The 24,792-nt window shown below is 41.8% G+C and overlaps 4 protein-coding genes and 1 long non-coding RNA gene across 6 annotated transcripts; 4 read left to right on the forward strand and 1 right to left on the reverse strand.

Annotated features, from left to right (window-relative positions):
• Window positions 1–585: 585 nt before the first annotated feature.
• Window positions 586–2,767, reverse strand: LOC147056886 (CD209 antigen-like protein A). 2 transcript variants are annotated; one of them, XM_085912610.1, is made up of 6 exons: window positions 2,634–2,767; window positions 2,376–2,465; window positions 2,093–2,179; window positions 1,817–1,959; window positions 1,625–1,719; window positions 586–887 (listed from the first exon to the last, which is right to left on the reverse strand). In XM_085912610.1, the coding sequence occupies exons 1-6, from the start codon at window positions 2,725–2,727 to the stop codon at window positions 746–748; spliced, it is 651 nt and encodes a 216-aa protein (XP_085768736.1). In that variant the 5' UTR covers window positions 2,728–2,767; the 3' UTR covers window positions 586–745. The 2 variants fall into 2 exon arrangements, with proteins under 2 accessions (XP_085768736.1, XP_085768737.1); XM_085912611.1 differs by having other exon boundaries at window positions 733–887; window positions 1,625–1,708.
• A 111-nt stretch (window positions 2,768–2,878) lies between these two features.
• On the forward strand, window positions 2,879–4,376 carry LOC147056887 (uncharacterized). Its single transcript, XR_015066132.1, has 3 exons — window positions 2,879–3,084; window positions 3,325–3,414; window positions 3,783–4,376. It is a non-coding gene; the product is annotated as an uncharacterized LOC147056887 (long non-coding RNA).
• A 1,143-nt stretch (window positions 4,377–5,519) lies between these two features.
• Window positions 5,520–11,392, forward strand: LOC147056888 (putative ATP-dependent RNA helicase DDX5). The gene is made up of 13 exons (XM_085911491.1): window positions 5,520–5,669; window positions 6,262–6,442; window positions 6,565–6,661; window positions 6,783–6,916; window positions 7,106–7,171; window positions 7,440–7,581; window positions 7,696–7,856; window positions 7,959–8,131; window positions 8,216–8,326; window positions 8,611–8,672; window positions 8,801–8,860; window positions 10,220–10,441; window positions 10,526–11,392. Exons 1-13 carry the CDS (start codon window positions 5,629–5,631, stop codon window positions 10,972–10,974), a joined length of 1,899 nt encoding a protein of 632 aa, XP_085767617.1. The 5' UTR covers window positions 5,520–5,628; the 3' UTR covers window positions 10,975–11,392.
• Window positions 11,393–11,754: 362 nt separating this feature from the next.
• Window positions 11,755–14,595, forward strand: polg2 (polymerase (DNA directed), gamma 2, accessory subunit). The gene is made up of 8 exons (XM_085911493.1): window positions 11,755–12,532; window positions 12,703–12,811; window positions 12,926–13,031; window positions 13,110–13,295; window positions 13,454–13,591; window positions 13,665–13,745; window positions 13,812–13,912; window positions 14,002–14,595. The coding sequence occupies exons 1-8, from the start codon at window positions 11,962–11,964 to the stop codon at window positions 14,165–14,167; spliced, it is 1,458 nt and encodes a 485-aa protein (XP_085767619.1). The 5' UTR covers window positions 11,755–11,961; the 3' UTR covers window positions 14,168–14,595.
• Window positions 14,596–15,093: 498 nt separating this feature from the next.
• srp68 (signal recognition particle 68) lies at window positions 15,094–23,040 on the forward strand. The gene is made up of 16 exons (XM_085911492.1): window positions 15,094–15,299; window positions 15,680–15,746; window positions 15,853–15,966; window positions 16,247–16,442; window positions 16,595–16,677; window positions 16,782–16,891; window positions 16,982–17,061; window positions 17,136–17,276; window positions 18,804–18,902; window positions 19,000–19,064; window positions 19,477–19,630; window positions 19,700–19,794; window positions 19,869–19,998; window positions 20,106–20,181; window positions 20,266–20,318; window positions 20,877–23,040. Exons 1-16 carry the CDS (start codon window positions 15,212–15,214, stop codon window positions 21,102–21,104), a joined length of 1,779 nt encoding a protein of 592 aa, XP_085767618.1. The 5' UTR covers window positions 15,094–15,211; the 3' UTR covers window positions 21,105–23,040.
• The last annotated feature ends 1,752 nt before the right edge of the window (window positions 23,041–24,792 follow it).

Genomic DNA, 24,792 nt, shown 5'->3' on the forward strand with positions numbered 1-24,792 from the left:
TTGAGGCCATCATTAAAAAAAAAAAAAAAAAAAAAAGAAACTCATATCCAGAAATTGTCTTGAATTTCACTCATGTCGATTTAAAAAAGGAAATAAATAAATTGTAACGTTTGTTTCGTTGTTATATTGTTGACATGAAGTTGATGAAAATTGTGTATCTAGCCTTTAAGTCTTGCCAGTGAACCTAAATTTAGAGAATTCAGTTCTACAATTTGTTGCTGATTTGTACACTTTATACAAAGTCATGATTGGGTTGCATCATTCTAGAGAATTAAATCATAAATTTTCCCAGTGTTTGGATCTTGGATTTAGCCTTCATTAATGTTGGCATGTTCCCTCCATGGTTGCGTGTGTTTTCCTTAGCACTCCAGTTTCCTCTCACGTTCCAAAACATCCATGCAATGTTCCTTAGGGACAATTGTCTGCGATTGCGCATGGTTGTTTGAATGTTACTGGTTACCAATCCAGGTACCTGGTGTACCCTGCCTTTCTCCCAAATTAGCTGGAATGTAGACTTGAGCTCATGTGTGATCTTAATGACAATAAGCGCTTTAGAAGGTTAATAGATGGATGTCACATGGCACAAAAAAGTATTCTTTATTCAGCCCAATGGTTTCTCCACAAACGCTCAATGTTTGTAATCGGAAACACAAGCAGATCAGACCATTTTAAAATGATCGAAGCGCTGCAACATCTATGTGAAATGAAATTGTTTCAGAGCTAGTTGTATCTACTAACAGTTGCATCACAGCTTTTTTTCACAGATCCAAAAATGTTGTTCTGCACATATGACATCATTCCAGTTGTTTATATTGTCATTGTACCGTATTTGTACACAGTCTTCTTTTTTGCCTTCAAATTTATTGGGTTCATTTAAAGCCCAGAAGCTGTAACACAAGAAAACACACACAGTTTTCATTTTCATTCTATTTTCATTCATTTCCTTCTTTCTCTCTCTTTGTCTCTGTCTCTATCTCTCGCTCTGTCTTGTCTATCTCTCTCTCTCTCGCTCACTCTGTCTCGCTTTCTCTCTCTTGCTCTCTCGCTTTCTCGCTCTCTCTGTCTCTTTCTCTCTTGCTCTCTCACTCGCTGTCTGTATCTATGTATCTACCTACCTATCTGAATCTATCTATGAATTATGTATCTCTCTATCTCAGTGGTTCTTAACCTGGGTTCAATCGAACCCTCGGGGTGCGGTGGGTCGGCGGTCTCAGGGGTTCGGCAGAGCCACCACTGCGACGGTCCGAACACACCAGATTTATCGTGCAAATTCGTGATAACGCCTATCTGAACTGGTCTCGCAAAGTCACACTGATTTGCTGATTGTGTCATTTGTTGTGAGTTCATGCATTGTGTCGGTTTTGAACAAGGTGACGTTCATTCAAGGCTCATTTTGTGCACTAATAAAAAAAAAACAATGTCTTGAATTTGAAAGAAATAATTGTATTTTTTACTAAAGAGAAGATCGGTGAATGCACATATGAAATTGGTGGGGTTCGATACCTCCAACAATGTTAAGAACCACTGCTCTATCTCCGCACACACACAGATTCAGTCATGAAGCGTAAACATATTTTGAAGCAATGACGTGGCGTGCGTGTGCATTAAAAAAAAAAGTGTTAACCTTGTTTTCAGCTGAGACCTGTTGATCCAATACCACTTGCCCCCATGATCTTTCAGCCCGATCCACACCGGATTGTGGAATTTCCTGAGAAAGTCCTTGTTAAGAGACAACGCAACACATCATGCTCTCTTTCGGAGATTCAACTCCAAGAAATTGTGAAAATAATAGGAATCACACAAGAACCAGCGCTACCTGCTCTTCCCTGCTGTCGACAACCACCAGGTCTGCACCTCTACTCAGGCAGTCGACTCGACTGCTTTGCCACGTTCTCTTCGTGGAAGAGATGTAATACAAACTGGAGGGAAAATATACCCACCCTTCTTGTCCATATTTATCTGCTCAACATTTTTTAACACACACAAACAAATAAGTAGATAGTAATTAATTCAATTTTCTGTCAATAAAACCAGTCAGATCAGAATTAATCATTCATAACAGCAATGATTATACGTTCCCAGTTATCCTTACCAATAGTATCGATTTTTCTTTTCAGTTCTTTCTCGAGAGTGGAGTTTGCCCACGCAGCAAATTTGTCTATTTCACTGACAGAATACACTGAAAGGGAAATGAGCCAGTGGATATAAAAAGTCTACACATGCCTGTTCATATATATCAAGTTTTATTAGCTGTGTTTTGTTTTTTTTGTTTTTTTTACACTTATTCATTTGTACATCTTTTCCAAATGACCTATCAAGGCAACATGCATATACGTATAACAGCACAAAAAAAGAGAAGAAGAATTGGAACTCACGAGAAGTAAGACGTAGTGAGATGTTGAGAGCAGCTTGGAGGACACACAACAGTCCGAGGCTCACAGCGACTAGTTTGTACACGTTTCTGCCTATGAGACGACATCATTATCATGAGCGCCAATGAGAGACATAATGAATGAACTCAAGTTATTCCGGTGAATTTAATCATTGAACATTGTGTTTAATATTATGTTCGTATTTATGTAATGGAGGTGGAATCGAACAGATTCATATGGCTTAAAAATTCTTGTATTCACCCGTCCCTGCCTCTGTTCTTTCTTTGCTTGAAGCTTGAGGCATGTTCACGTAGTCCATCTGCAGTTGAGCTTCTGAACGATGAAGTCTCACCATGTCGCGGCCGCGAGAGCGTTACAATAATGATGGAAGTTAGTGTCGCAGTCGTGGAAAAAACCCTTCTGTGATTCTGTCTTTTCATTTCTTTCTGTCGGGTGGTTGTTGTTCTCCTTTTATCAGGATGTGATGGGATTATGAAATTCTTGAAGTGGGTGTGCATGAGAGAAAAAGAGAGTGAGAAGTATGCTTAAGCCTTTATTAGTTCCCCTTTTTACTCGTATGATAGATAAATAGTGTCAGGTAACTCGGGCTCCAGAATTGACACATTGTCGATTGTCACTGAGCTGAAAGTTGAATGCATTATTCCTGTAGAGATGGCTCAGCAGATGTCGAGTGAGGATACAAATCGAAAAGGTAATCTCGTCCTCATCATACCTGAGAATAATGTCTGGATTTAAGTTTTCTGTAAAGTCATAGACTTCCTATACCTGCTGGAGTTTACTGTTTCTATCTATAATACGGAATTTATAAAGGGGAAAATATTCTTTTATACTTTAGTAATCAAGCAATTGCATCTCTGCAAGTACTTACACCCTGCAAAATATTTGGTTCATTAAGCCCCGAGTCTTTCACACTATATATGCATCCATTTAGCACAACAAAGAATGTGTCATGTATTTCTCCTTGTCATCGGCCTTGGATGTGTCCTTCAAGCCACGCTCAATGTTTCTCTACGCCTCGCCTGTAAGTAGACTGCTCATACTATTGTTTTTGAATGTACATGTTTAAACTTCTGCTGTATCAAGAAAGTAACGTCAAACAGTGCTGTGAATAGATCCAATGGAAAATCCAGTTTGAATCGTAAATCTTTTGAGTTCAACCAAAATTCTCGAGAAAATATCCTTGAAAAGTCAAAACCTGAGTTCAAACCATCATCATAAAATTGAACATTGCCGACTGACTTCAGCTCAGTGAACATGGAAAGGATTTCCATGGTAGAAATGACCAAATTCTCCCAAATTGTAAAATTAAAGCAGTGTCATGCAATGAATAATGTTCCCGCTGTTCATCTGAGTTTGTGATAATGATCCATTCATACTTTATTCCTTCAGTGCCCTCACAATTTTGTTTGGAGTGCAATCTAACTTGCCCAACCAGTCCACAGCGCGAGAAGGCGTTTTGGGAGTTTTCTGGCACAAGACTTCAGTGCAACAGATTACAAGAAAGATTCAATGCTTTAACAAGAGAAAGAGACGAGCTTGAAAAAAGAGTCTCTGAATTGAGAAACTTGCTCCGGAGACGTTATTAGTGCAATACCTCATTTTTCCGGTAAGGTGGTTTTCTTTTTTCCAACTCCTTCCAATCGCTGTTTTTCCTGATAACACCATCCTCAGACTAATAAAAATGCTTTATTGGGTTGGAAAATGTTATTTACGTGCTTGTTTTATTTTATTTTTTGTCATTGTTGTTTTTTGTGGTTGGTATTAAGTTTTTGGACCTTAACACTCATGTTCTCCTCAATTTCTCAGTTTTGTTGTCTATTAAAATAGTGTTTGTTCTTGCATGATCCGTCTAATTTGTTGAAAGACATAGTGAGCAAGAAAATTCTTCAATTCTAATACATAAATTAAAATCAAATACTGGCCCCCACCCTGTACACTCTCACCCCCACCCTGCTTTCTCTCAATAAATACTCTCCTGCAAGAATGACCTCTCCATCTGCAAGTGTTCAAAAGGCATACTGTCTCTCGTGTGGTTCTTGCAAATGTTAGCTTTTGTGGTGCAGAAGACGATAATGACAAAGGGCTTGTATGCTGAATGGCAGATGGCTCATTGTCCTTGGAAGGACACAGGGCAGAGTTTGGACATTTATGTCAAAGATGACAATCACAGGAGAGCACAAGAATTAAAGAATCAACAACACAGCAGTGTCTTGAATGAGAAAGATGTTTGTTTTCAATGTATACTTTGTAGTGGGATATGCCCATAAATTCCTTCTGTCATATGTTGTGCAAGTTTCTGCGTTTCCAAAAATATATCTTTTTCCTCACAGTGAAGAAATATGGGATGACCATATAAGGACCGGAATCAGAGAAGCGGATGAATGCAATCACACCGGTTAGTCAATACTTTATGGTGTCATTGTTGGGTGAAGCGGCAGACTCCAAGAAAATATTAAATTATATACTGTATTGTGAAAACTGTGCTCATCCATTGAGTCAAATTTGCATATATTCAGTCAAAATGCTTTTCTGTTATCATTACCTTATTTTGCATTATGAACACCTTGAAAGAAAGTTACAAGAAAATATTATTAATCATAAAAATCAGTGGTGGCGCGGTGGAGCTCTGGTTAGCACATCCACCTCACTGTTCAAAGGGTGTGATTCCACTTCAAGCCCTCCCTGTGTGGAGTTTGGATGTTCTCCCCGTGCCTGTGTGGGTTTTTCTCCGGGCACTCACTTTCCTCCCACATCCCCAAAACATGTATGGTAGGTCGATTGAGCGCTCCAAAATTGCCCGGATGGATGGATGGATGGATGGATGCATGGATGGATGGATGGATGGATGGATGGATGCATGGATGGATGCATGGATGCATGGATGCATGGATGCATGGATGCATGGATGCATGGATGGACTGATAAGAATAAGTTTGTACTGATTTGTTTTTATTTATTTACAAGTACGTAATTTAGCTACTTTTGGATAAAGAAATATCAGTTTTTCTATTTTGTCAATGTGTACGTAGTTTTGGTACTTCTGGGTAAAGAGATGAAACCAAAACAAATGTACAAAGCTTGCCCAACGCGCAGTGATACTACGTTATCGCCGCATTGTGTGTCGTCATTTCCGTCCTTTCAGTTGGCCGAGCTGTGTGTGTTTAGCCGGTCTTGTTAATCCATCTAACATATTTGCCTTAGGTTCGCCTTTATTTTCAGTCTACTCTGCTGCATAATGCCAGGGTTTTCAGACAGAGACCGTGGCCGTGATAGAGGGTAAGTCACCCGCCGTTTTTTTTTTATTCGTTTGTTTTGTTTCCCTTTCCGTTTACAAATGGCTGCTAACGTCAAACGCCGCTTTTGCTACAATGCTGCGAGAGAAGCCTCGGTTTTAATTCATCCCTCTATTCTTTTTCTGGACCGCACATCCACACAATCGATTCAATTGATTTCTGCGTTAAAGTGAACATACTGTCACGGACTACAACTCCCTCGATTGGTTTAAGATTTAAAGATGGCTAACTGCGGGCCGGGCCGTGTGATTATTAGCTGCCCTTATAGGCACGAACACTAGGAGGAGAAATCTGAACAGCCTTAACGTGACATGGGTTTATGACGCAGCGACTTCCCGTCTTGACAAAACACAGACTTGATTGCTTCATTTTGTCTTCCATGGTCTGCAGTATTGGGATTGCGTTGTCGCCCCTCAATGTCACTTTATGCATGCTTTGAATGCACACAACGCACAAGTGTTCAGATACTAAAAACTCCATTGGACAGCTTCCATTTAAATGTACAACACTTCTTCTTCAACCAGATCAAACATTCTACTTCCTCATATAAATGGTGTCTTCTGTGTCTTCTCTAGATATGGTGGGGGACCTCCTCGTTTTGGAGGCGGTGGTGGAGGCGGCAGGGGTGGACCTCCCCCGGTAAAGTTTGGAAACCCTGGTGACAGACTAAGAAAGAGACACTGGAACCTTGATGAGCTTCCAAAGTTTCAAAAGAACTTCTACCAGGAACACCCCGATGTCACCCGAAGGCTGCTTGTAAGCATTTATTGGTGTTGTTTACATTTCCATATGTGGTTTAACATGAAGTAACACTTTTCCCCTGTGCTCGTGTGGGCAGTCATCATTGTTTACGTGTGATTCCTTTCCTCCCATTTCAGCCAGAAGTTGAGCAGTACAGAGTCAGCAGAGAAGTGACAGTCAAAGGAAGAGAATGCCCCAAACCAATTTTAAGGTTCAATGAAGCTGCATTTCCAAGTGAGTTGAAATGATTTTTCCTAGAAAATGTAAGCGTGAATCAAAAAGCCAAAGTTTGCAATGCTGACAATTGCAACAAAAGTGACACCTTTCTTTTTATCCCGCCTATCCTTTTTCGCAGACTATGTCATGGATGTGATCATTAAACAAAACTGGATTGAACCAACCCCTATTCAAGCTCAGGGGTGGCCAGTTGCTCTCAGTGGCAAAGATTTGGTTGGGATTGCTCAAACTGGCTCTGGGAAAACTCTTGCAGTACGTATTAAAACATAAGTATGACGTTTTCAGAGGTTTTTCAAAGACACTGAAGGACACACAAATGCATGTCAAGACAAGTAGTTTTTGTTTTTGCTGGTAACTAAGCTTTTGATGTGTTTACAATTCACAACAGAAGGCTTGGTGAGCTCAGAGAAACTAATATGTACTCACCCTGTTGTTCTTCAGTACCTTCTACCTGCTATTGTGCACATCCAACATCAACCCTTCCTGGAGCATGGTGATGGACCTATTGTAAGTAAACCATCCTTTGAATGTGTACTACTTATCTATTTTCTTTGATATTTTTTTGTCCAAAAGCTGAAATTGTCTTGAATTAAATGTGTTTAAATGTGCATTATAAATATACATTATGGGAATTGGTTTGCTAATATTTGCTAGTATTTGTTTGGTCTTGCATGGTTGGGAAATGCACCGTCAAATAGACAGGTTCTATTTTAGTTTGAACTCTTAACTGTATTGATGAATGCACATTTTTAAGCAAATTAATGCTTTTTTGCAGTGCTTGGTGTTGGCGCCTACACGTGAGCTGGCCCAGCAGGTGCAACAAGTCGCCGCTGAATACGGCAGAGCCTCCCGTCTCAAGACCACCTGCATCTATGGGGGTGCACCCAAAGGACCCCAGATTCGGGATCTCGAGAGAGGTACGCCGCTTTGGACTGTTATCTCTCCGTCAGGAGGTTTAGGGGGGTCCAGGGGACCGCTCCGTACAAGGGAGAAGTGTAAATAATAATGTGTAAATTGTGGTTTTATTCAAGGAGTTGAGATTTGTATCGCTACCCCGGGTCGTCTCATTGATTTCCTGGAGTGCGGGAAAACAAATTTGCAGCGTTGCACTTACCTCGTGCTCGATGAGGCCGACCGCATGCTAGACATGGGTTTCGAACCACAGATCCGCAAGATTGTCGACCAAATACGGGTGAGATCATATCCTATCACTCTGAAGTTCGGATGCCTTGTGACTCAAAGTAAAAATGATCGTAAGGCAAAAGAAACTGAGTGTCGCCCGTCTCCTTACCAGCCTGACCGTCAGACCCTGATGTGGAGTGCCACATGGCCCAAAGAAGTTCAGCAGCTTGCTGAGGACTTTCTGAAAGATTATGTACAAATCAACATTGGAGCGCTTCAGCTCAGCGCCAACCATAACATCCTGCAAATTGTTGACGTTTGCAATGACATGGAGAAGGAGGACAAGTAAGATGCTTTGGAGAGGAAAGTTAAGTAACTCAAAATGATTTCATACTGGTAGTTAAAAACAAGCTGTCATCTTGTCTCCAGACTGCTTCGGTTGCTGGAGGAGATAATGAGTGAAAAGGAAAACAAGACAATTATTTTTGTGGAGACCAAAAGACGCTGTGATGAGATCACCAGGAGCATGAGAAGAGATGGGTAAGTATTACCCCAATGTCATTTTTATTTCACTCAGTTAATGTTGTCATATCTGATTTAAAAACGATTCGGATTTACAAACCAATTCACTACAACGGCGCATATGTGGGCCGACATTGTGAAAGAGTCGGAAGTCAAAAATCGCATTTGGTAAAAGGTACTTAACAATAATCTTAAAATATAGGAAACAATCGCTCATTCCTTTGTTATTGTCGTGGATATCCGCATAGATCTTGCTTTGAAGCTCAATCAGCTGCTTGTCATGCAGAGTTTGTTTCACACAGGTGGCCAGCAATGGGAATTCATGGAGACAAGAGCCAACAGGAGAGAGACTGGGTCCTTAATGGTAAGAACAAAATGAGCTCACCTTTTCCACTGCATGGTACCTACTGGGCACAACACAGCTCTCGCTCGCTAAAAGCAACGATGACATATCTGTTTTTCTTTAATTCCATTGCACTTTCCCCCTTTTAGAGTTCCGATACGGCAAAGCACCGATCCTCATCGCCACAGACGTAGCCTCCCGCGGCTTAGGTCAGTTTGCCATAAAGCGGCACCATTTTTTTTCCGTTATGTAATTTAAAGAAAGTGTTTTTGCTTTCTTTAACTTCTCTATGCATTTTCTGAGTTTTTCCTCACCTTAAGGTGGAGTCTTTGTGGCAGGCACTAGGCATGACAGTCCCAGGCCTGGAGAGGGAGAAGGATGACATATTGGAAGTGCTCAACTGGCTTGCCACCCAGTGGGCCTAGAGAGGTGAAAGCTCTTGTGTGCCAGTGATTTTTTTTCTCAAAAGGCTCTGTGGCTAAGCCTTTGCCTCCGACATGTTGAAATACACACACATCTGTTCTCTGTCCGTGGATTTCGCCCGACAACTGCCATCCAGCTGTTTCCGACTCAAACCGTTACCGCCCCCAAAAAGTGCTTGCTGCATGTGGCTGTGTTTGAAAGCGCTGTACGGTATTGAGATTTGGGACGATTGTTATCGGCGACGCGCCAGGTGCTTGTCGCAGCTCTCGGTTCTCGCTTGTTCCCGTCAAAGTGCTGGATTCCTTGAAATGGAGAAAGCGGTTTAAGAACTTGTATTAGTCTCTGAAAATTGATGAGACCTGGCACATGTGCATAGGGGTTAGTGAGGAGAAAGAGTGAGCGACAGCTCAAACCAAAGTTCCTCCCTCGCCTGTATTCTAGAAGTCATGTCGAGACCTGCCAACGAGAGACATTTTCTCAAGTGAACACTGGCTTCTTGGGACATCTTGCCTTGATGACACACATGAAGGGACGTGGGATTTGTTTTTGCTGGGAGGGGGAGGGGGGGCTCCCGCAAGGCTTACTGTTTTTGAAGGGGCCCCTGTCAATTGAATAGCTGATCTATTTGGTCTTGGCAAGACGTGCAGTGTGGCTTCTTTTGAGGGTGTACTGGGAAAAAAAAACGACCTGCAAAAATGAATCATATTGGCATTTGAGGAGGCCCCCAGTGCATATCCTGGCCCAACTGCGTAGAAGAAGCTCCCGGATGTCACTTGACAACATGTGGGGGATTTGGCTGCATTGGGAAAGGACTAGTGAATGCATACTCCTTATATGGTAAGCCTTTAAGCATTTGTATTCTCCCTTGGTAACCAACGAGGGAGTGCAAAGTCTTTTTTGGATCATTTGGACCATGGTAAGCAATGGGAGTGTGCATCGTTTCTCTCTTCCCACAGTAGTATTCCCATGGAGTAGATGTCAAATGATGCTGCTATGATAACCCATTCCCTCCACAGCCTCAACACCACCTTCCACCTCAGCCTTTACAGTTGCTAATTGTTTGCTTTGGTCTGGCTGTTGTGGTGTGCAAAATCCCCGTGTGGCCCCCCATGTTTCGTTTTGCCACACTGCAACACTTCTCACAGATGTGGAGGATGTGAAATTTGTCATCAATTATGACTACCCTAACTCCTCCGAGGATTATATCCACCGCATTGGACGCACAGCCCGGAGTCAAAAAACGGGCACGGCCTACACCTTCTTCACCCCCAACAACATGAAACAGGCAAGTGACCTGATCTCTGTGCTCCGCGAGGCCAACCAGGCCATTAACCCCAAGCTCATCCAAATGGCAGAGGACAGAGGAGGTACGAGAACCACTCAAATTGAATGGTGACAATTGAGTGACGCGAAATGTGATAGCGGTATGTCTTTGTTTTCATTCCATTTAGGTCGCGGAAGGGGGGGGCGAGGCGGCTTCAGAGATGACCGTCGAGATAGGTATTCTGGAGGTGGGCGGCGTGAGAACTTTGGTGGTGGCGGCGGCTACAGGGACAGGGACAATGATAGAGGGTTTGGAAATGCGCCAAGGGGTGGCTTTGGGGGTAAGGTGCAAAATGGGGGCAGCTATGGAGGTAACTCTAGTGGTAGTTATGGCAACCATTATGGCAACGGCAATGGCCAAGGTAATTTTGGTGGTCCTTCCAATCAGGCGGGAGCCTTTGGGAACCAAAGCTTCCAGGGCCCACCTCAGTTTGGGGGCATGCAGAGATCGGGCCAGAACGGCATGAACCACCCATTTAATTACGTCGCTCAGCCCCCACCACCGCCACAGGCTCAACAGCCACCACCCCCACCTCCAATGTTGCCCTACCCCATGCCACCACCCTTTCCACAGTAGTCGCCATACGAGATATGGAAACTCCTTGTTTTTTCTTTGTTTAGTCGACAATTCACACGCTGATCGCATTTGAAGTTGTTCTAATTACGGTATTCTATATGTTTAACTTTGTTTTCTTGCTTACTGCAGGTTTTGAGATTAATTGATACCAGAGCGTCTCCTTCGGTGCAAGGGTCATGTACTGTACTTTTTCTTGGTTTTGTGTTTCCGTACATTCCTTAGTTATTTAACTAGTTGATGCGTTGTATTGCGTTGATGTTATGAATTAGTGAAAGTGATGTGATCAATATTAAAATGGTGCAATGTCCCTTTTTTAAATAAAAATAAGAAAAGGGGAGATTTGTCTCTTTTTGGGGAAATTTAATTTAGGTTATATGTACCATAAGTGGGTTATACATATCATAAGTGGGTTAGACTTTGGGAAAGTTGATGTAAAACAACAGATCATGTGTTCACAACCTCGTTTTACTGGGGCTGTGTCTGCTTTGAAAATCAACCATTAAATATCCCTCGACGTGCCTGCCCTCATCGTCTGACACAACCATCACTTTTTCCCAAGTGTGACTCTACATGTGTGCATAAAAGTTCGTTTGGAAAAAAGACATTTTCACTATGCCGCACTCAACGTTTAAGCAAAATGCCATTTCTCCCGCTTTGGCCTATGAAATGAAAATGTTCACAAAAATGTACTGTATAGGGTTATGTGCAGTCTGGCGGTCACGTTAGATGGCGCTGTGGAGGATTTACATAAAGAAAAGACTTAAAAAAAACAACAACAAAGACATCACTTCCGGGTTACAATCCGATACGAATTTTAAACGTAACTATGTCCATATACTCTTTGTAGGACAAATATTTACGATAAAAGTTTGAAAAGAAGTTTCGAATTGACAGACGAAAACACAAGCTAGCTAATAACACTTGCATGTGTCATCTTGATTATTTTTGTTCCTCAGCTCCATTTTAAACAGCTTTATGCCACCATAGATGAATGTTGAGGTGGGTTATAGGTGGTTGGATTATGTTCCCCTGATGGATTCATACATTGGACAGATTTGTCATTTTACCAGCTCGTTGCTCATGTTCAATCACTTAGTTAGAAAAGTCCTGCCAAAGTGTGCGTTTCGATGTACGCCGCGTGTTTGGCAACATGTAAGAGGACGCTGCTGTCCACCAACCAATTTGGATCATACCAGGACTTTGTTACAGCTCTTTGTGGACAGACACTTCATCTCTCCTGGAGACACCAATGTGGAGCTGTTTAAACGTGGGAGCGGTTGCAACTACGGGCCACTGGGCACTGAGCTCATGGACAATGTGCTGCACCAGTGGTGGCGTTCGATGACTGGATCCAGCGATCAGGTGTTCGGGATCAACACGCCGAGTTGCAGCACAGGAAGTCATGCAGCTAGTGGACAATGGGGATACCTGACGGTCCCAGATCCCAATAACGTCGTAAATATGCTAGAGGAGACCGAGCTGAGCAGGGAGCAGCTCATCCAGAAGGTCCACATGTTTCTGCAGACATTACCTATGTTGAGAACCAGCCTCATTCCAGGTAACAATCCGATCCTTTCTTTATTTTCAATTGTAATGTTTTTTTTTTCCCTTTTATTATTTTCATATTAGTGAAGACAAACTAGAAAAGTCATCGCTTGATGTAATCATTTTTTTGTGCAAATGACAAATCTTCAATTCATTTATTGTGCCCTTTGCTTATTTTCTAAGGGTCTTTGGAGCAGTTTGTCCCCATATTTGAGATGGTGAACAGGAAGCTCCCATTTGGCATCGCTGAAACTGGTAGATGTTTTCAGTCCTCGAAAGACGGTGATGGCTGGTAAGGCTTCATCTACGCTCCAACCAGCAAACGAAAAATCAGCAGCAACTTCATGCTCGGAAGTAATCATTCTTAAGCGTGCCACTGTAATTCCAAGAATGATATTTCTGTCAGCCCAGCAGAAGTCACACAGGCATCTCTTGTCTGGTTCTGCTCCCCTCGAACCTCCTCGCAATGGTTGGACCACTGGGCTCGACAGAGGCTCAAGTGGTGGAGAAAGGTGAGTTCTTGATGGATGACGCTCAAAATATGTTTTGGTCAAATTGATACCTTTGATGTTTATTTATTTTGGGACCAGTTTGCCCTCGCTCCATCGGACTTCAGCAGCAGTGACGTCCCTCTAGATGAACTAGAGGGGCCAACGTCACGCGGTTTGAAGATCTTCTACAAATTCCCGTGGGGACAGGAGCCCGTGGAGGTTCTATGGAGCCGAGGAGATGGCGAACTGCTTCAGATGCACAAAGAAGCCCGCTCTAAGCTCCAGGTCTATGCTGCTTTATGGCTTCTTCACATGCTCTTTTCCAGATCGTGATATTTTCCTAAGACATGAATTCCATAGAGATTTTGAGCGTATATGGCCCAAGGACAATCCAAGTATATAATCATTTGATTGCATTGTTTGTCTTTCCAAATATCCTGTAGAGTCGAGATGGGCGCAAGTCTATTCCTCACGTAGTTTCAATTACCGGGAACATCAATCGTGGTTTATTGGCTTTTCTGTCCAACTCGCTGCAGCTACGCAAGAGAGAAGATACCAAACAGAAGCTACAGCAGAGAAAAGTAAAGCCACCTACAAAAGTCTTTTTATGAAACATTTCTTTTATGTCTTATTTCATCATGTCATCAATTTCAGGTTCTGAAATTACATCCATTGTTGGCTCCAGTCAAAGTGGCTTTAGGTATTGGCAGGGGAGCCACCATGGAGCTGAGGAAGGTCAGAGAAACACTTCAGTATGCAATTACATTACCTTTTGTAATTGACATTGCTTCTGGGGTGTAGGTTTGTGAAGGGCTGCTGAAGGAGTTAAAAGAGTCTAAAATCTCTGCTTGGCCCGGATATCTTGAAACATCACCCTCACCAATGGATCAGCTCAACTCCAAGTAAGAATGTTCATCAAAAAAAACAAATATATACAATATATGATAACCAATTGATGGAATACTGCGTGTATGTGTTTGGTGCCTTGTAGATATGATGAGATGGGCGTGCTTTTTACTGCGGTGATCAGTGAGAACACTCTGGAGAGCGGCCTCCTACAGATACGCAGCAGAGACACCACCATCAAGGAGACCATTCATATTTCAGAACTGAAGAACTTCCTCTGCAGATATATCTCTGCTGCAGACAACATGTAAATTAGTATCCACTTGCTGATTTCATGCTCTAATAATCGATTGTCCCTTCACTGCTACAGTTTCGTATCTTGCAGGTCCAAAACATTGCCAAAGATCCCCTCTTCTTAGACAGAAAGTAAAATGCTAATAAATATAAAGGTGGTTTTGTCATTCAAGGCATTCTGAATGTAATTATAACTTAACGTCTGCATGAGCGCAAGAACCAGCATGATGGAAGCTCTCCTAAGTAAAAAAATAAATAAATACACCTTACAGTATATCTATAGCAAATTATCTATACAAACTGTTGACACAAAAAAATTGAGTTTGAATGACAATCTCGAGTTTGAATGACATACTCGAGAAATATGTTCCTGCAGTGACAAAGCATTGACGTTTTTTTAATTTCCTGATTTTCTTTTTTCTACAATTGAAAAAAAATGCCTACAAACACCTGATTTTCTTTTTTTCTACAATTGAAAAAAAAAAAGTCAAAGTCAAGTACAGAAAGAATCAGGTACATTTCAAAATAAATATATAAGAAAAATAAGCTATTTTTTTAAATTCTGACTAACAACAAAGACGGTGGAAACTCGCGAGACCTTCCCGACAGTCTGTTCCTCTCCCTGCAACGTCATTGGCCCGCTCTAGTGATGTGCATTCCAGTTCTTTTAAGTAAACTGAATCTTTAGAATGTTCATTTCCAGCGAGAACGGATCAGTGAGGGAATGAGTCCCGACTTTCCCGTTCGCGAACGAGTCAATGAGTGAACTGCCTTACTTCCCGTGCATCAACGTATCGAACGCGTTGCGGCTCCTTACGTGAACAATTCAGTGAATGAACGTGATCCAGAATGGAGATAAACGATTTGCCAAGGAAAGAAAGACCATACTATAGCGCACACGCAGACGTGAGGAGCTTAGAATTCACTCTCGTTCACTGAAAACATTCGTTCTTTTGAACGAATCATTCACTCACGAGCCAACACTAGTCGGTTCGTGAAGAATTCAGCGTGTCTACTCCCTGTGGCTGCTGTGCTGTGCTTAGTGTCGCTAGCTTTTAGAAATGACCACAGTCAAGCAAAACGAAGCGAAAGCTTCTGCCTTGGAGGAAAATAAAGAAAATTCACCGGGTGGAGGAGTTGGACTTGAAAGTATCTTTTTTTTGCAGCGTTCTATATTTATTGCGTGTTTTATTAGGTACCAAGCTCCGAAGCTAACCTTAGCATATTAGCTTGGTGTGTCCGAGGCCAGCGATGTTAGGCTACGTGTCACTGAAACAGTCACTGCCAAACAGTTCAACGTCTTTTCCTAACTCACCCTAAAATTATTCTGGTCGGCTTGTCCATGTAAATGTAATAACAAATGTGTTTTTCGTGGGATGATTGTGATGTGTAGTACCCGCGCATGGTATTGTACGGAAACGTCAACCACTTGTATAATATTATAGAGATGATGGGTACACGTGGTATGTTAAAATGAAGGAAATATTGGCATGAATGTGGGTGTAAGGTTCCTTAACTGTGATCTGCAGTCTTGCAAATCATTAAGGAGTCCCAGCAGTTGCACGGTCTCAGACATGGAGACTACCAAAGATACAGGTAAGCCCCTGTCAGGTTCTGGAGTAGTGGAATTATTCCTGTAAGAAGATTAAACTTCTATGATCTTGTAACTGTTCCATAATACGATCTATCCACCCTTTTGCAGGGGCTACTGCTCTCGTAGACTACGTCGTCTACGCAAGACTCTTGGATTCAAGATGGGAAACCGGCACAAGTTTGTTGGGAAAAAAATAACAGTTGAAATGCTTTCCGACAGCAGGTATTTAATGTTGCGAAATGCATTACTCTATCTGTTGTGTGAATGGTAAAAGTCTACAGAATACACAGTCTATACATTTACCATATAGTGGATGAGCATCTAATTTTCTGCCTGTTGCTGCAATTTGCTGCCTAAGCTAGATGACCAAAGATGCATTTGTGGTAAACAAATTGTCATTTTGTTGAAAATGAAATGGTACTCTGGGTTAGGAATTTCTGACAAAAATTGCTGATTTATACCCAGGGACTTGTGCAACTTTTTTTTTCTTCTTGTTTTTAAGGTACTTGCTGCTGGTTTTGATGGAAGCGGAGCGTGCATGGAGCTACGCCATGCAGTTGAAGCAGGAGGCCAACACGGAACCGCGTAAGCGTTTTCACTTGCTGGCACGGCTCCGCAAAGCTGCCAAGCACAGTCAGAAGCTGGAGAAGCTGTGCGAGAGTCCCTCTGTTGATGCCAAGACTAAACTGGAAGCGCAGGTATTCTCGGATCTAATAGTGCCGCCTTGTGTCGCACAATTTTTCATATCTTACTTGGAGGATGCTTTTTTTGTTTGAAATAAATTACGTCGCTATACATATATATGATTTGTTTTCCAAAGTCACTGGTGACATTTTGTTTTTATTTGTAGGCCTACACATCCTATCTGACTGGCATGGTAGAGTTTGAACTGCAGAAGTGGAAGAGTGCCATGGAGGCCTTCAACAAGTGCAAGTGAGCCATTTTTTCCCGTTTATTTTCCCCATAACATTCAGTTCTTTTAAATATCAATTTTGTCAGAGTCAAGGGATGAAATAAAATATTAATTTTGACTCAAGGACCATCTATGAGAAGCTTGCAAGTGCATTCACTGAGGAGCTGGAAGCTCTTTATCGTCAGCGTGTAGATGAAATATCACCTAACATCCGATACTGTGCTTACAATATAGGTAAGATATTGTGAAAATAACTCAGTTGTATTTTTAATCATCACACCTCTCGTCTATTCCCGTCTCATTCATGATTTTGCCATCTGACAGGTGACCAGAATGCTATCAATGACTTGATGCAAATGAGACTGACAGGAGGAGGAGGAGGCATGATGGCTGAGAAACTCGAGGTGAGAACCTTGATGTCACTCACTCCCAAAAGAATCACCACTTCCATATTTACCAAAGGTCTTTATTCTTCCAGACCCTGATCACTCAGGCGAGAACCAAGCAGGCGGCCACCATGAGCGAGGTGGAGTGGCGCGAGAGGAGCGTGCCCGTCAAGATCGACAAGGTCCGCATCTTCCTGTTGGGTTTGGCAGACAACGAGGCTGCCATTGCTCAGGTCAGTACTGCTACATGACTTTTTGGAGGAAACCACCTTTCACTGTGCAACTTGCCTTAGAGAGCTTGAAAGTGAGACAAACATGAAGAAAACCTCCCACATTGACATCATCATTGAGTGGGAGTTGAACAACAACCAATAGAAGAGAATTTCATTGTCAGCAAGTAATACCTAATAAGAGATTGTGTGGAAACTCATAGATGTCCCCAGAATGTCAAATGTGGTTCAGTGGTACCATCAAAGTCAATACACCCCATAAATGGTACGATTACCCTGAGCCATTGTAGTTCTGAACGTTTTCTCGGAAAAACATGGCTCCCTACTCCTTTTGTGAAAGTGTCTGGATGTAGTTTACCAAACATTCAAAGGGTGTCATTGTCCGCCCTTGGTCGATTCGCAGCCACCTCCGATCCATTCCTGTGGTTTTTGTCATAAGCACTTCTTGTAGGCGCTCCCGTCACGCCCTCTGGCATTCAGCCCCGCTCTTGGTACAACTACATTCTGAGCATATCAGTACATACATAAATGCAAGACAACACCCAGTTTGTGTGTGCCTAGTAGAATTGCCGCTTACTTTAAATACTCAAGATCCCACCTAACATAGTGCGCTAGGTGTCGATGCAAGAGTCAAATCAATTCATGTTTTGTCTTTTACACACAATCATCATCCGCCCGTACGTGCTCTGTGTAGTAAAGAGCCACATTATTTATACATGTCAGTCTGCAGTGCAGCACGCATGCAACTTCTCAAGCGCAGGGAATGTAGAACAGGTAAAGCCAGTTTTGCTGGGCGTAGCAAGGTGTTGGTACCTAAGTGCGGGACTTTAAATACCATCACCCCTGCCTCGACGTGGTTATTATTACAAAGATTGATGTTCATTTGACTGCTTTCGGAAGTAAATGTGTTTTTTAATAAGCACATCAAACTGAAGCATTGATATGGTGTTTGCTGACCACCACGTGGTGCTCTTTGATTTAATAGTTGTGCAATGTGTGTAGATGTGTAATATAAGGGTACGTGCGAGTGTATGTGGTTGTAAGGTGAAGAACAATGTGTCATTGATAATAGTGGAGTATGCGCACGTAGAGTGCAGGAATCCATCAGGAGGCCGCCGGGCCACATATCTTCTCCTCCGCCTCTGTCTTCTTCACCTTCATCACTGAACATACATTCTTGCTCGGAGTCTCCCACTTCAACTACTTGAGTTTAAGACGCCTTGATGGGGTCGTGTGATTGAGTACTGAAATTGTGACTTTAATCATGCAGAAAGTAAATGCAAAGGTGGGATTCAGGTGTTGCGCAACACACCGGCGCTCCAGCTCGATATTTGTACCGATTCCATCTGCTCGACCACATATTCAAATATGAGGGAAAATCAAATGCGCCAAGATGGCAGGTGGTAATCATTACAATGTATGTTCGGTATGAGCATGGTGTGCACTCCAGAAATGCAGATCTTAACACAGATCCACGTTTCAGTGTGATTAGATTTGATTCATCTGACATTCTTGTTTCCCCTCGCGAAGGCAGCCAACGAGGAGACCAAAGAGCATCTGTATGAGACCCTGCTGGCCGAGTGCCGCGACACCATCCAAGCGGTGCGAGAGGAACTCAAGACTGAGGCGGTACGACGATAACACCTTTAGAAAAAGAGCAGATTTTGTGGAAGGTGTTCCTGAAAAGTCAATCATGAACACGTTTGGTTAATGCTTCTGCTTATAGAAGCAGCGCGATAGAAGCTCAGATGCTGAGAACGGAAAAGTGTCCAACATGCAGTTCCTGCACAGGTAGTTTTCAATGTTGTCTTTATGATGTGATTTACATACTTATTTAAGGTGTTACTTGTATATGTTATCGCGCAAAGGGAGTTTCTTGATTGAGGTTTTCCACACAGTACAGTGTCTAACATGAAGTTGGAATAGTGAGAGCTACATAAAAAAAAAGCGTGACACAATATGTGGGTTGTTAATCAATTAAATAAGGAGAAATGGAACAACGTGCTGACATTTGCTGCATGAACACAATCCTTGTTCAGTGCAACTTAGTGTTGAGGCATCAGTGGGCCGTTTCAAGTCAGATCTTGATTCACGAATCAGGATTTAAGGACTTTGTGGTGACAAATCAAATGTATCGATCGTCACGTTTGAATCGTTAGCATAGACGGAATGTTTGCTTAAGTCATTGTGTGTTGTCTGCCAGCTATTTGAGCTACATCAAGCTGTGCACGCTGGTGAAGAGGAACGAGAGCATGGCGCACACACTGCAGGCCAAGCTGAAGGAGCCCGAGGGGGACGAGAATAAGAGGGGGCCCCGTCCACAGGACCTCATCCGCCTCTATGACATCATCCTACAGGCAAGTGTCTGGACCCCTGTACCCCAAACACGGCATCCGTAACAACCGCTCTCCTTGGTGTCCCCACAGAGTCTGGCTGAGCTCTCCTCCCTGCAGGGCCTGGAGGACGACCATGGGTTCCAGAAAGAGGTGTCCCTCAAGACACTGGCCTACAAAGCCTACAGGTCAACCACCCAACCACATGTGTGATACATACATGGCATGCCTATGATATTTACAATGTTTGTCTTACTTGTAGGTGTTTCTACATCGCCCAGTCTTACGTCCTGGTGAAGAAGTGGAGCGAGGCTCTGGTGCTCTATGAGAGGGTGCTCAAGTATGCCAAGGAGGTGCAGTCAAAAACCAAGGGCATGAACAACAGCCTTAAGGTTGGGAGCAACACTGACATGCTAATATAGCTCCAGTACTGCATGTGCATCCACTAGCGCTTTGCGTGGAGCCTCTGGATCACTGACGTAGTCTGTGATGTTGACAGGACCTCCCTGATGTGCAGGAGCTCATTGCTAAAGTCAATGCAGAAAAATACTCTCTTCAAGCGGCAGCCATATTAGGTGAAGGATTTGAAGTGGCACTCTTTTTTTTTTTCTTTTTACCTATGGGAGCAAAAATTACAATAAACTGTTTTTTTCCCTCAGATACTGGAGAGACTGTTGAAGTTCCCACTCCACAGCCCATCAAAGACAACACGGTAAGAGGAAACTTTTTAAAACATAACCACCACGAGTGTACATAATGACACCAATCTTCCCGATTGTCTGATTTTGTAACTACTGTATGTACAGTACGTAGACAATTTCTGGATTTTGATGGACATTCTGGTTACTGCACATTTTGTTGCTATTATCCAATGAATGGGCGGTGAAAATGTATTTATGTAATTCCCATTTTAATGTAATTTCGCATTTTAGTAGTTTGAAAGAAAATACTGCATAAAAAAAGACTAGACAGTGACTAGACGAGGCTGTGGTCAAAGACAAAAAAAAGAGTTATCTGGTTCATATCTGAAACACGGGATAACAAACGACAAGTTAAAAGAGAAAAAAGTACAAACATTATTTTAAGAGGATTATAATATTGAATATTGAACAAATTTCAACCTTTTTTTGTCTTTAAATATCTACAAATGACTTTTAAGACATGCATTTGTTAACGATACAATCCCCGCATTTATGTGGATCTGTGCTACAAAGCTCTTTCCGTTCTTGAGTCATTTTTCACGGTAACGATACCCCTCGTCATTCTCCAGCCTCTGTGCGACCGCTTGGAGACGTTCCGCCTGGACCCTTCCCTTGTGGGGAAGCACCCCAACCTTGTCCACTTCCCGCCCGACTTCCAGCCGATCCCTTGCAAACCTCTGTTCTTTGACCTGGCTCTCAACCACGTCGCCTTCCCGGCCCTGGACGACAAGGTGGAGCAGAAGGTCAAGGGCGGCCTAACCGGCTACATCAAGGGAATCTTTGGATTCGGCAGCTAAAACGTGAAGAGAAGCCTCCCTGGTGTCACTTATTAGAATCATCTTTCTTGAATGGTTACTTTTCAGTGCCTCCGTGCGAGACAAGCGGATGAGTTTTGGAGAAAGGAATGTCATGAAATCTACCTGCCATCTTTTTAATGACTTGTCATGGTTCAACCGGTTACCATGTCTTAATGATTGCAGCCAAGTTGTTTTGTTCCCAGAGCATTTGCAGATTTATTTTTTTCTTCGGCACAGTAGTACACTTAATGAAACAGCCGTAATAGTGTGACCTTAAACACCTCATTTGTTTGCTTTGTCCCTTGTCTTTCCTGCAGCGCCACCCGGATTTTTTTCTCATTTGTCAGAGTTCACGTGCAACCTTAAAACTGATCCATTGTTTAGAAAGAAAAAAAAAGGGTTGTTTTGTACAAAATTTGGTTGTTTTGTGCAATTTTTTATTCCAAATTTGTTTGTTTTTAAGACAGCATTTTCAAGGGGATGTAATCATTGCAGAACAGTCAAATGGTTTAGATGATCGGGTTGTACCGGTTCAAAAGCACAAGACAGCCGGTTACATATCAGTGGTGTTCAAATTAAGTGCACAATCTGAATTTAGGGAAGAAAACTGAAGCGTATGGTGAAGTTTAAATGCCCCCTTATGCTATGGAAACACAGAGCGGTGATGTAATGTAATGGGACACTCGTACTCTTGAGGAGAGCGTGTCAGATAACATTTTTAAATGCATCCTAAATTCAGCCTTTTTGATTTGCTTTGGGACTGTCCTTTAAAAAAAAAAAATGCTCTACATATTTTAGGCTGTCGAGTCGTGATTCAACCTTCTGCTGTCTTGCTGGTGACTTCCTTTGGGAGACTGACATGAACTGATTCATTACTTTTCTCTCATAAGTGAGCACACCCCACACAATTTGGTCATTTTGTTTTCATGGGATGACAGCAAAATGGCACCACACCGCTGCTTAGTTGGAAGGATTTGGTCGTTTTCATATAGTTTCAGCCGTCCTAATGTAGAGTTTCAATTCTTTGCCATGAGATGCCATGTTATCCAGTGACTAGTATGGGAGCGATTACATCATATAAATACAATGGAGACTAACACCAACTAGCCAAGTGATACCGGGGATGCTCCCAAGTTCAGTTGGGACCCATTTGGACATTTTCACTTTGGGGTTGTCCTGTGAAAAGTCAAAACATGTACCAAAATGTGACAGGTAGACTCATTTTTAATATTTTCTTTTCTTTTAAAGCATACCTGATGCTACCTAATGACCACGTTGGAGTCTTTTAAATGTTTTTTTTATTTTTATTTTAGAATCACAAATATCATCCCTGTCTGGAAATATTGTACTATACAAAGGTCTTAGGCAGGCACTAGCTTTGTTGTTTTATTGACCCTTTTGCAAACAGACAAACAAACTTGACTCTACCAAGTGAACTCTATGAATTGTAGTCATACATGGTTATTGTAAAAAAACAACAAAGCTAAAAATTCCTAAGACTTTTGCACAGGCTTTCCAAATATACTGTTTGATATTTTATCAATTAACCGCTGATTTATATTCACTCAACGTCGGAGGTTCCCAGCCTCATAATCAGGTTGCATTCTACTGTGGCAACACAACCAGAATTCCAAGTTGTATCATGGATAACAGTAAATCCCATATTAGTACAAAAACACTTCTAGGCAATATATTTTAAACCACCAAATGAGAAATAGTATGCACGCAGGTAACAGGATGCTTTGTGCTATGCAATGACATTCTGGGCCATTCATCAACTTGTCCAAACCGAAGATTTTTTTTTTTTTCCCCCACCCCTCTCTTATTTTTTTGTAACCCCTTGAGTTAATTTGATTCCCCTTTGTCATTGTAAAAAAATGGTCCAATTGATTTATTTTGAAGCGAAAGAAATAAACTGGGTAACTTGAACACATAATTGAAATCTATTTGCATCAACTGTTTGCGTTAGTTCAACGGCATCATGTTCTCTGAGCTACACTTAGCGTCGTGGTGGTGTGTGTTGGTGTGGCTTTGCGCAGTGCTTGGAATGCCTCAGCGGGGCGTGGATGTGTGTAGGTTTGTGTACATCATAGCTCGCATTAACCGCAAAGGTGTGTTTGTCACTCTTTGTTGCATTTTTAACATCATAGTGGACTAACCAGAGCTCTCTTTTGGAAGTATGTCAAGTCTTTGTCTTATCCACTTCACACATTCCAGCGTCACATAGAATGTGCCCTACCTGGATGGAGCAATGATATTTGCCGTATGAGGTGGAGATAAGGATTCTTGCATGTTGTGCCAAATTAGCTTTGGCACCGCATTTGATTTCTTTCAAAGCTCATAAATCATACAACTACCACATCCTTTTATGGTCGAGATGGATGCTGACATTGTCTGGAAAGCTACCACCCTATCAAAGTATTTATAGCGATGACATATACACAAAAGTTTATGTTTCTGAAACGTGAAAATGCAGTATACTGTAATAAGCAGTTTCAAATGTTTAAATGAAAAAAGGTCTTAATCTCAAATTAAGTGGATATAAAAAAAAAAAACTACACGCTCCTATTAAAATGTTTGTAGTATTAAACTATTAATTGAACCTTTAGACCTGTATAACCGATAGAAGTCATTTGAAAAGAAAAAAACTCAAGAAAATCTGAAAATGCAGTTGTGTACACCCTCATAACTGGAAATGTCCCTGAGCTAAGAATTAAACAATAACATTCAAACTCATGTTAAATTCAGGAAAATATATTACCGCTCTCTCTTTTGAACCAATGATGAAGTTTCAATTTAAAACTGCAGTAAAATTGATTGTGCATCTGATTGTCACACAGGCTTGATCCATTTATTGGTACGAGTGCTGCCTCACAGGTGAATATTCCACTCGTCTTTCAGCAATGCTTCTCTTTTATCATAATCAATAATAATGTGTTCTACAGTACAGCCGAAGCTCAGTTTGGAATGAAACCCTATAGTACCAATGTCAGGACGCACCCCAGTATATGTAAGTCCTCCACTACTCAGCTGCAAGAAAAGTTGCTCTGCTGCATTCCTTTTACCCTTGTTACGCAATTCTTTCTCCACCATCCAAGACCAATGACTCACATTCCTTTATGACGGGACTTTACAAACTATTAGTCGTCTTTAATGATTACTTTGAAACATCTACTGTCCTGTGTATTACATATAGGGCGTTATGTAATCCACTCATCTGCCATGCCAAATTGCACACACTTTTAATTATTGGAGATTGAAGCGTCATAGGAAGTATTACTTGCATTATAAATTGAGATGCCTTTAAATTGAATTCAATAGATACAAATAAATTATGATGACGTTTGAAAAATGTGCCTTGAAAGTCAAACAACAGCAAATGCGCAAGTGTCTTAAAACATGAACTCCATATGTTTTCCTTTTTCTTTCACTTCTGGCATTGTCAACAGAGAAAGGCACAAGTGTTGGACAAGAGAAAAAAAAAAAAGTCTTTTGTGAGTTTCTTGTGGCTGCATTTCTTCCAGTATGTTTGCATTTGTCCAGTCCAAATTCAGCAATTGGACTGTTTAACCAATAGGATATTAAATTGACCTCAGAGAGCTTGTTTGGGCTTGATTGTGACTTATTTATATGACAAAGAGTAGGGTACTGAAATTTCAGCTTCAAAACTCACAGATTTAATATCATT

The sequence above is a fragment of the Syngnathus leptorhynchus genome, chromosome 5 (assembly GCF_054491065.1).
Source record: "Syngnathus leptorhynchus isolate UIUO chromosome 5, UIUO_Slep, whole genome shotgun sequence".
Classification (NCBI taxonomy): Eukaryota; Metazoa; Chordata; class Actinopteri; order Syngnathiformes; family Syngnathidae; genus Syngnathus; species Syngnathus leptorhynchus.

What these genes read in the sequence shown, in the direction of transcription:
- LOC147056886 (XM_085912610.1), bottom strand. Translation starts at nt 2,727, where the DNA reads ATGGTGAGACTTCATCGTTCAGAAGCTCAACTGCAGATGGACTACGTG. An exon ending in CTCACTACGTCTTACTTCTC is followed by an intron (nt 2,180 to 2,375) that starts GTGAGTTCCAAT and finishes TTTCCCTTTCAG; the next exon opens with TGTATTCTGTCAGTGAAATA. An exon ending in AAGAAAAATCGATACTATTG is followed by an intron (nt 1,960 to 2,092) that starts GTAAGGATAACT and finishes AATGTTGAGCAG; the next exon opens with ATAAATATGGACAAGAAGGG.
- LOC147056888 (XM_085911491.1), top strand. Translation starts at nt 5,629, where the DNA reads ATGCCAGGGTTTTCAGACAGAGACCGTGGCCGTGATAGAGG. An exon ending in GACCGTGGCCGTGATAGAGG is followed by an intron (nt 5,670 to 6,261) that starts GTAAGTCACCCG and finishes TGTCTTCTCTAG; the next exon opens with ATATGGTGGGGGACCTCCTC. An exon ending in GAGAGACTGGGTCCTTAATG is followed by an intron (nt 8,673 to 8,800) that starts GTAAGAACAAAA and finishes TCCCCCTTTTAG; the next exon opens with AGTTCCGATACGGCAAAGCA.
- polg2 (XM_085911493.1), top strand. Translation starts at nt 11,962, where the DNA reads ATGAATGTTGAGGTGGGTTATAGGTGGTTGGATTATGTTCCCCTGATG. An exon ending in GAGAACCAGCCTCATTCCAG is followed by an intron (nt 12,533 to 12,702) that starts GTAACAATCCGA and finishes TTATTTTCTAAG; the next exon opens with GGTCTTTGGAGCAGTTTGTC. An exon ending in AGAAGCTACAGCAGAGAAAA is followed by an intron (nt 13,592 to 13,664) that starts GTAAAGCCACCT and finishes CATCAATTTCAG; the next exon opens with GTTCTGAAATTACATCCATT.
- srp68 (XM_085911492.1), top strand. Translation starts at nt 15,212, where the DNA reads ATGACCACAGTCAAGCAAAACGAAGCGAAAGCTTCTGCCTTGGAGGAA. An exon ending in GAGGCCTTCAACAAGTGCAA is followed by an intron (nt 16,678 to 16,781) that starts GTGAGCCATTTT and finishes TTTTGACTCAAG; the next exon opens with GACCATCTATGAGAAGCTTG. An exon ending in AACATGCAGTTCCTGCACAG is followed by an intron (nt 19,065 to 19,476) that starts GTAGTTTTCAAT and finishes GTTGTCTGCCAG; the next exon opens with CTATTTGAGCTACATCAAGC.